The 10,505-nt window shown below is 36.8% G+C and overlaps 1 protein-coding gene across 1 annotated transcript in view; it reads left to right on the forward strand.

Annotated features, from left to right (window-relative positions):
• The window catches only part of kif26ab (kinesin family member 26Ab), an 83,062-nt gene extending 81,087 nt beyond the window's left edge, over window positions 1-1,975 (forward strand). Inside the window, 1 exon segment of the mRNA XM_044143267.1 lies at window positions 53-1,975. Within this exon segment, the coding sequence (XP_043999202.1) occupies window positions 53-237 (185 nt within the window). The 3' untranslated portion in view covers window positions 238-1,975.
• Window positions 1,976-10,505: the final 8,530 nt, after the last annotated feature.

Genomic DNA, 10,505 nt, shown 5'->3' on the forward strand with positions numbered 1-10,505 from the left:
CTAAAAAATACATTTGTTTTAAGCCCTAAGACAGGATCTCTTGTCTCAACAGTTGATGTGGACCAGAGTATGGATAAAGAGTCTCCAGAGTACCTGGAGGCCTTGGCACAGGCCACAGAGGAGTTGGAGTTTTGCGTCAATCTTTGCAAGTCCCACGTCATGATGGTGACTTGTTTCGACATCAGCATGCCGTCTACACCCGGCACTCAAGAGGGACTGCGGGAAGTTGAAGTCTGAGGACAAAAGCAAGTAGGAATCTAAAAGAAAGTGGAAGTGAGAAGAAAAAGGTAGAAGAGATGTAGCAGTCAGTCTATAGATATCACTGGAATGAAGTACAAAAGAGACAGATGGGGGACAAGAGTGGAGCTTTACTGAAAAACATAGGAGATCTCGACCATCTGAGCTACAGTGCCTCGTTGTCTAGGACAAAGCAGAGGAATGAAGCGTGAGCACAAACGCTGTTGTCTTCATGGCAAAGCAGTGGCTATCACTTACTGAAAAGTCGACAAACACCCTGAAGTGCCTTTTTTTAATGTTCTTTTTGAGTCATTATTTTTCATACAACGCAGGTGTTTTAAGCATACCTGAACATAACCCTGAACACGTTGCTTTTAAGAAAAAAAATATTTTATACCACATTGTATAGTGTATTTAAATGAATGTGTGGTGTGTACAATTAACCTTTTTTTAAGTGGGAAAAATAAAGAAAAAATAAGAAGCAATAAGCTAATGTTATTGCGGTCCCAGACTTTGCCTTTTCTCTTGTTTCTAACCTCAAGTCAGCATTTTCTCCATGGTCATTCAGCCTCTTTGCGCCTTAAGTTTGATTTGTATTTCTGTAGTTTTCTAGACTTTCGAACTGGACTGTATTATTTCATCACAGACCGCCTTTCCTCCTGTCAGCTGGTCTGTAAAAGCTCACAGCGTGGAAATGATTTGTTTTTCCTACAGTTGCCTTTATCAAAATGGGTCTCTGTGGATCAGCTGGTGTGTTTGATGGCAAGCAAAGTTTATTTGAAATGTGCTAACTGATGTTTATCTCCCTGGAAATCAAAAACTGAAGCCAAAAACAATCAGAAAGGCACTGTGATGGACATTGAGAGATTTTTCCACCCTCAGTTGTGACAGTAGGTCTATGGATGCTCATCTTTGAGCCTTATTTCTCTGCAGATGGTTTGGACTGTGTAATGTAAGACACAAATGAGACAGTGCCAATGTGCCAGCCTCTTCCTGTACAGTATTTTTCCTAAACAGTGCTTTTCCCAAGTGCTACCAAGCCTCAGTTCTATGCATTCCAGCACATTTACACTGTAACTACTTTAAGGTTTTCAGCAGCAACGTTAATCTTTATCTGCAACACGACTATTTAGAAAAAAATCGCAACATTTAATAAGCATCTCCCACAATGCCTAAATCTGCTTCCTCTCGGGAAAGGATGCAGGAATGGATGGTGATTGTAGTGGTGTCCAGCAAAAATCAATCATATTGGCTCTTTGAAGCCACCCAAATGCGTTTATGAATCAAATGGCTGACACACAGAGAAGAAGAGAGATCTGAGAGAATGATTGTTCCAAAAACATGAAAAACCAGACTGGCTATGATTTATCTTGGTGTGCTTGTTTTGTTTCCTTTTACAAAGATGTGCTCTCTCAGGCCCTCACAGAAGATGCTGCATGAGATTTTTTAACCATTTTTACAGATGATTTCTACTCTCCATTTTTACCATTCTAATTTTTTACAATAATTTCAGTTTTCACTAAAAGGAAGAGGGTGGGCTCATGAATAAAAAAAAACAAACAAACAAACAAAGAGCTTCTTTTCCAAGATGTGATAATATGTAAGGTCTCGTTTCATATCAAAACCCATATTTTCTAAGATCTTTGTTTTTGTATAGGATTTTCAAACCTTGTGTATAGATGTATAATATGGCAGCTTGTGTTTTTCCCAGTATCTGTGAATAAAACGTTTCTTCTTACAGATGTGAATAAGTTTGATCATTTCATCATCCAAAATTGAAGGACTTTTGCCAAGAAAATACAAATCCAGACAATTGGGAACTTGGGTAACAGAATTACAAGAATTTGTCTTCTTTCACAGAATCACCTCAAATCTGCTTAGTACATTTTTTTTAAAATGAGGTTATGATAATTCATCACAGGAAAACTGACATGATGCTGGAATGGAAGAAGTAATAATATGTCTTAAGTTTGGTCATGCAGGCCCTAATAGTTATATATATATGTATATGCTCACACGCACCATTGTGTATTGATACATTCCCTCTGTCGTTGGCATTCACACTCCAGTCCAGTAAACGTTAAGCTGGTTTGCCATCAGCCTATAAAATACAAGAGCAAGCAGAAGATTACATGCGAAAGTAGAGCAAACCTCGGACTATGGAGATGAATAGTATAGTTATTTTGGTTTTATCAGTCAATACTGAAGCAAAGTTGGCAGGCAAGAACATTCTCCAACGAATCTTACATCGGTTCTGTAAGGTTATTTCCGGGAAACAACAGGCAATTCAAAGTTAAAGCTCAAATTTTCGCAGCCAGACGAAGAAACAAACTCACTCGATGTGAGTGTGAAAGCTATGGCGGGTGCATTTTGCACGTACAAAGCGGGTGAGTAATGGCTTGTGAAAAGCTGCTTAAAAAGAAACAGTAGCATAAAAAGGTGCTTAAGTGCAAATGCTGAAGTTGCATACAAAATCAAGCATATTACCTTTACTAATTGATCTCCAACTTGACTATCAATAAGTGATAAAAATGGGTTAGTGCCAGTTGCCTTCTTGCAGAGGAACATGTGGTAGTTTCTTTGATCATAGTTTCATTCAACTGGACATGAGATCGACTGCAGGCCTTGATCCATTTAAAGGGTTATATTCCAGACTCGTTTGGGTTTTAGAAATGTAATCAACTGTATTTCACCCTCTACACGCTTGGGGTATAGAGGCCTGTCAGGATTGCCTGTTCCCCATTGGACCAAGATTTTTTATGATTTTCCTGGAAATCTCTCTGAGAGCAGCCCGCTAGCAATGATGAACCACTGAGGTTCAGTTCCTAAAGATAAGATAATTTTACTTTACAGACTTATTCTTAAACCAATTTGATCTATAGTTTATTTAAGCATACATGCGCAAGATAGTGAAATGACTTTAAAAAAAATGTTTATTTAGAACTGATGTTTGCTGCTCATGATGCACAAAGACTAAATAAAAAAAAGTAGCTGAACGTAAAAAATCATTCCCCGGGATAAAATAATGCAAGATAATTAACAGTTCAAGGAGTAATATTTAAATTCAAAATTCCTCCAGACCAATAAATTTTAATCAGTTAAGTACTTAAATAATTTTTTTATATAATTCGAGAGACCTAAGTGGTCAATATTTGAACTAACTAAAACAGTGTTGCTGTTCGAGAAAAGGTCATCACCAGAAAACCTTTAGCATATCTTTTCCATTCTCAGTATCTGATTCACACATCATTAGTGCACGCCCCCATACCTCCATTTCCTGTGTAAATAATCACCAGCGCCCTCTTAAGTAGTCACCCATTGTGACTTTCAGTTGATAAAATACTGCTCACATAAATGTTTTTGAGAGTGAACTTGTAAAACGATGGAAGGCGTCTGTTTTGGCTTGGTCTTGGGCTAGCTGTTGCATCAACCTGCAAGACCAATTAATCTGAATTTAGACTAAACAAAGATGCCAGGGGAGTTATCTGCTGCAGGTTTAATCTTTAAGATTATATTGTTTCAACAAAAACTCATTTATAAAACCCAAATTTGTATTCAGTTAAATTTATTGGCAAAGAAATGAGCAGTTGTTTTTATGACCACATATTAAATTTGTTCTAGAAATCTTCTCCAGTCTGTTTTAAAGTATGTTTTTGTTTTAATATGTTAGTGATATGCATAGAAAGAAGCCTTCAATTTATAGAAACAGAGAAGTTAGGAAGATGACAGAAACTTTTCTATAAATGTGTAACCTAATTCTACAATAATGCATTTTTTAGCCATTCCCCTATAAATATCTTAAATTCTCAAACAAATTTGGATTAGTTATAACGTTAACATATTCTCATTTCTAGTGTTCAATGTGCTACAGGAGGTGAAATTGGTGGCATTTTCGGTACTTTTTTCTGTTAACCTGAGTCAGAAGAGGCCAAATACTGAACTTCTAAAAAGGTTGAATTTGACAAATGGGAAATGAGATTAGAAGAGAAAGTGCAGGTCTGGGGAGATTAATAACTCTGTCTGAACGACCTGCTGCTCAATATGATACAGAGTCCTGTTCATTAATATACTGTATCTCTGTGGATAAATTCAGCTTGAAGCTTAATCCTGCTGTGCAATAACATCTTGCTTCCCCCGTTTTAATTCCATTTTGATCAAAACCCTGAGAGGTTAATTTGGTTGACTGGAGAGAGCAGCTGGTCACCATGTTTTAGATGCTGGGGGTGACATTTTCTTTCTGGTTTGGTGAGTTTGGCACTTTTCCCATCATTGTGAAGATTGGCTCATTGTGTTGACAAATCTTATCAAACTGTGTGTAGTGAAACACATAATTTGCACAGGATATACATTTATTTCCAATTGATTATTTTTGTCCCCTTGTAGTTTGTTTTATTACCTTGTTAAACTTAAATCGCATAGTGCCTTGCAAAAGTGTTCCCTCTATAAAACTTTTTCATATTTTCTCATGTTACAGCCATAAACTTAAATGTATTTATTTGGGATTTATTGTGGAAAAGATCAATGCAAAGTAGTAGATAATTGTGCCCTACATTTGTATTTTGCTCCTTTTATTTTATCACTGAATAAAATCAGGTGCTCCTAATGAATATTTATGCTTTGTGATTTTATGTTTGTATAAACACAGTTGTTCTGTGAACTCAGAACTTTGTTGAGAATAAACAACATCATGAGGAAGAAAGAACAGGACTGAGAGGTTGCTGAGTATCGGACAACCAATTTTTTTATTTTTTTTAAACATACCCAGATAAAGTTCCTAAGTTTGTCCTAAACAATGTTGGATACACAGCAAACATGTAGACAGTGGTTCCTTGAATGGCTTAAAATGTGTTTAGATTACATAATTTGAATTATCGCTTGTATGGGCACAAAATTAATTAATCAGATGATGTGTTTTCATACACCAGGCTTTATTCAGAATAGAATCACTGACACATGTCAAATTTTCCTAAAAAACACAGAAGTTGTTCTTCCATCTGTGTTGAACCTCCACTGCAGAAAACCTCAAAGCAGTAGAATGTTTGTTCTGTGCCAGGTTCAAATAATGATTGAGATTTTACTCCATTCGCTAATTAAATTATAAATTAAGCATCACACCCTGTTAGTCTTCTTGTATTATGGAACGAGAGATTGAGAGGAAAGAAACATCCTTCAAAGTTCTGTGCTGACTCCAACCACTGCACTTCCCTCTGTAACGTTCAATTAGGTTACTGTGCCACAATCAAATCAAGTGTTTACGCTGTTTGGATGCTTAATCGGCATAAACCACTCCTCTCATTTGGAGTACAATTTCAGAATATTCCCTTTGGGGCACATGACATATTTTTATTCCCATAGGCCATTCATTCTGATTGCTTATGTCCATGTAAACATGCCAGTTATAGTTAACATATAAAACCTAACATCCTGAAGAGACAAGCTCCACAATGAAATATGATAGGGGCAGTACAATGCTGTGGGGATTCTTAAATTTAGAAGGATACATAAGCTGAGATTTGATGGGAGCATGGCAATTCTGGAAGGAACCCCGTTCAAAGCTTCAAAAGATTTGGAACTGAGCCAGAAGGTCACCCTTTAGCAGGATGTAGAGAATAAACTAGTAAACAGAGTTAGAATGGTCCAGTCAAAGATGAACACTTATGACACACTTTTCAGTTTTTTGAAACTGTGATCATCACTTATTACATTCTTTTAATTCATACTTACAAATTTGCTGAAAAATGCAGAGAAAATTCAATGAAATTTGAGAATGTAACGATACAGGATATATAAAGGTCAAAGGTTGCAAAAACCTTTACAAGACACTGTGTGTGCCCGAGTTGAAACAGTTGGCTGAGGCTGTTCCAGATGTCTTGACGGTCTCTGTCTGAGCACAGCCAGTCCCATATGACCTGACTTGCCTCAGGGCTCTTATCATTAGCGGGGGAGCCGGGGTGTTTGTGAGAATAAAAATGAGTTCACTCAAAAGTCAAGACCTCCTTCCTACACCAATGTAGCAATAAGCAAGTGTTGTGATGCTCTGAATTGTCCATCTATATTTTCTTCTTCCATTAAAATCTCATTGCAGTTTTAAGGCTGCTTTATTCTCTATTTCATGTTTTCAGTCAAATATTTTCGAAATGAGTTCTTTTTCTTTAATTGACACTTCAAAGAAAACAACTTTCCGTCTCTGTTTTATGTATTTTTTTTCATACATTCCCTAATTATACATTAAATTACCTCATGTTTGGAGACAAATCAGCATCATGGGCTTCAGATGCATTTTTATGAGGAAAGCGGGCTTTTTGAACTCTCACTTCACCACACTCACTTTTAGTGGCAGTAGCTGGCTCAGATTGGGATTTACAGCTCTGCAGTCACCCAGATTGGTCTGAGCAAACCAGACTCGCTCTTTGAAGAAGAGTCATAAACCTGACCACATGCTGCCACTTTTTCACCATAATTACAACAAGCTGGTGTGGAAGGGAGTCCTTAAATGATCAGAGGCTGGGCAAAACGCTAGCCACACACACACAGTCTCCAGTTGTGCTTCAGGGAGCAGGGGTCGGGGGTGGGGCGGGGGGGTCGTAACTATTGACATTTCCATCCACAAAACAGACTGCATGTGTATGGAGTTTCACAGAAACCTCGCCTGAAAGCTTTCCTCCGTCTCTGTTGTAAATTCTTCTAGGATGAGTGGTCATTCAGATCTATTAACATGCTGCCACAGAGAGTAAATTAAAACAATCTAGTCATTGAGAATTTAATTTATCAAACTTTTTGAAAATTGCTTAAGCATGTTTGATGTGTTTAATGCAACAAAACACTTAGATAAGGGAGGAAGACATTGCAGTCAGAAGCTGTAACACTGTAGATAACGCACAGCTCATAATTTAACATATTAATATAAATTATGTGAATTAGCTCCCTTGTTTCCCCGTGTGTTGACTTCCTGAGTTGTCATCCGGCCTATCTGGTTTGCACAATAATGAGAAGCAGGATGTGGGTCATGAGTTCAAATGGCCTGTAAGTTGCCAAGTTAATGAGTGTTTAGGTAATAAGGACGCTCACTCAGTGACACCCGCACAGACCGCCACTGATGCTGTCTGACTGTGAACAGGCAGTGCTGTTCTCTTCATAATGTCTCCTTAAAACTATAAGGAAATAAATCAGAAGCAAGTGGGTTTACATGGAAGATTTTTAAACATTTCTAAACAGAGACAAGCTTACGTTATTTAAAATGTCTGTGGCAAACTACTTTTTCATTGCATTATTATTTTGGTTAGTACATCATGCGCTGACCTTGTCGAAAAAAGCACTAACCTTGTTTTTTAATCTGTGCTCTGTGGCCCCCTGGTCCAGATCGCTTGTAGATAACCACTGATTTACATAAAGGCTTTTTTTGAAACATTGCTTCAAACCGCTTTCAGAATGCTGATGTTGGATTTTATGTGCAATGAATATTCATTGTAGTATAGGTTCGTAGCAAGTGAACACAAGATAAAGTCTTTTGGTTTGCCAGCGGTTTACTGTCTTTCAGAACATTATCTACAGGTTAATGGATTGATGTTCTACTTTCCTTTTTAAATGATTTGCAGATCAGGTTCCGGATAAACTACCCGTAGAAATAAACTGACTGTTTGGATGGTAGCTGCTTTGTACACAGCCTTGAAAAAATGTGGTTTTGTTTTGACTTTTTTTTATGACCCAAGTAATATATCCATTAACTCCCTCTCTCTCAGATTCAGGCCATTTGGAAATGTCACACAGAACATAAAGTTTCTCTTTCTGCCAATGATATGATGATTTATTGGTTTTATTTTGTACTTTCATATGTTGTTACTGTCTGGGCTGCCCATGCTTGTACACAGCATGTACAGAAAAGATATTTTATTCTCTTAACTCAATCCTACTTTTTTTTACATTTTACTTTTAAAGGTCAAATGTAGACAAAAGCTCTTAAGGCTGGACTGAAAAGTAAGTCATCACAATAAGATGACCCAGGTAAAAACAAAAATACAATCCAAACCATCTGACAATACTGACAAAAAAATTATAAAAATAATTTTTATAAAGACTTGATATAAATACTTTACAACGTATAACGCGGACTAAATGGGCTGCAGGCCAATACAGTGAAAAAAGCTTAATTAAATTGAACAAATAAGTGCTTAAACAGCTTTAAAACACAACATAATAAATAATTGTCAAAACAAAACAAAAAAGTTTAAAGATTGGGGTGTGCATTGTATTTCTTTGTATTATAACATGATTATCATCAACCGAAAAGATGAATTTTGGACTTTGTATGCATTATAAAGCGTCTACTCAATGGAGCAGGTTTTCGAGGAAAGTCACAGATGCTGGAATTATGAGGTGAAAATAAATCCTTGTTAGAACTCATGCTGCCTCACTGCCATTGGGGCTGATTTTCAATCCAAGAGATTTACTTCACTTCCTTGCTGGGTTTCTCTCTTCTGTGATCTAATGGTAAAGCTTTTGATAATCCAGACATTGAACATGACCTCAAGCTGTGAGTTTAGGTCAGGATTCATTTAATTTTTTTCTGTTTCTCACTTAATAGCCCTTTGTCAGTAGTGTGAAACTTCAGCCTTCGATGTTCAGGGTCCTATGCTGCAACTTTTTAAGTGTCCCAAATCCAACATACATCACTCAACAGACTGAATTATCTACTCATATACTCAAGCTCTACGGGGACTTGTTAATATTCTAATTATGTGATTCAGGTGTGGTCATCTTAAAGTTGTACACCAGCCCTTTAAAACAAGAGTTTGACACCTCAGCCCTGTATTTTCTAATCACTTTGTCTCCGTTACCACCATGCACACAGTTTTTTAGGTTTTGACATTAACTTTTTTTTTTTATATACAGAGCGGGCTAACATATTTTTAGGATCATCTGATCAGTTTCAATCATGTTTGGCACATCCAGTTCAACAGGCTACAGCGCCAGCCGGAAGATCTGTCTTAATTTTCTTAATCTGATCCTGAAAGTCCCTGAAACAACTGGTTTTGTGTGCATTCGTTTATCAAAGAGGCATCTAGAGGCATTTGATGACCTGTTTTGGTTTATTTTCTTTAAATAAGGTGTTGTTTTAGCTTTTTCCCTACTGCAACAAAACTGATTCAAAAAGCTAAATTACCTCCTTGGTATGTCATCAAGTTCTGCAGAGGCCTGTTTAATACATATCATTTTGATTCAGGTGTGTTGAACTAGGCAAAAGTCTAAAATCTGCAGGATACCTGCCCTCAGGGACTGAATTTGGACACCACTGCATATAGTTGAAAAATATAATCTAACAGAAGAGGTAAAATATTTAAACCACACTCCATGCCAGTAGGTGGCGTTAATCCTACTTAATGTTTTTTGTTTTTTTTTTAACCAACTGCCATTAAAAACCAAGAAGAAAAATATTTGCTGGAAACATTGATGCGAAAAACTGAACCCTCAGTCATCCTACCAGCTTGTGGATGCTCAACAGATGTGCAAACATAAATAGAGGGGAAAAACAACAACTTTTTTAATTAGTCAGTTACTTTATAACCAACAGACACCTCTGGTCTTAAATTTTAGTGATCACCAGGAAGAAACCTGGCTCTCTTCCACCAGTGGGCACCATCTGGTGGACAACAGAACCTCAGCTACAGGGAGCGATCCACACCACCGAGGACACAAACAAGAGGCTGATCATAAAAGGTATTTACTTTACACTCTGAGAGAATCCCATCATTTTCTCATTGAATACTTTATTTTGCACAGCATAGTTTATCTATTTGTCTTGTGTTCTGCATTTTGATAGTTTTATTTATTTGAAACTGTACTCTAGTATTGTTTATCTCTTTTAAATATCCAATATATAAAGAGTTATGGGTTTAATGTCCCAGTGGGGCTATTGGCACATGAATTCAGTTCCAAAAGGAATCTAAAAGGGAAGCAGGTGGAAACTAATAGAGACAAAGAGTATCATCTTATCTTACTTCAGGTTGTCAAACAAAAACAATGTTTAAAGTGTTTCTTTTAAAAGTGACTCTTTCTCTAAGTGACATTTAAAAGATTTGATCATTCAACATCCTGTTTAAGATGTGATTGTGAGTCTTTTTGTTGCTTTTGTGTTTTGGTCTGAAAAAGGTCTTTCCAAGTTAAACAATAAATGATCCTTAAGCTAAATTCTAATTAAAACTGAAGTTATATTTAGAGATTATCAAAAGAGAAGCACTTTTGTGCTGACTATGTAAAGCACAGGAAAGTCA

This window comes from Gambusia affinis, linkage group LG16 (assembly GCF_019740435.1).
Source record: "Gambusia affinis linkage group LG16, SWU_Gaff_1.0, whole genome shotgun sequence".
NCBI lineage: Eukaryota > Metazoa > Chordata > Actinopteri > Cyprinodontiformes > Poeciliidae > Gambusia > Gambusia affinis.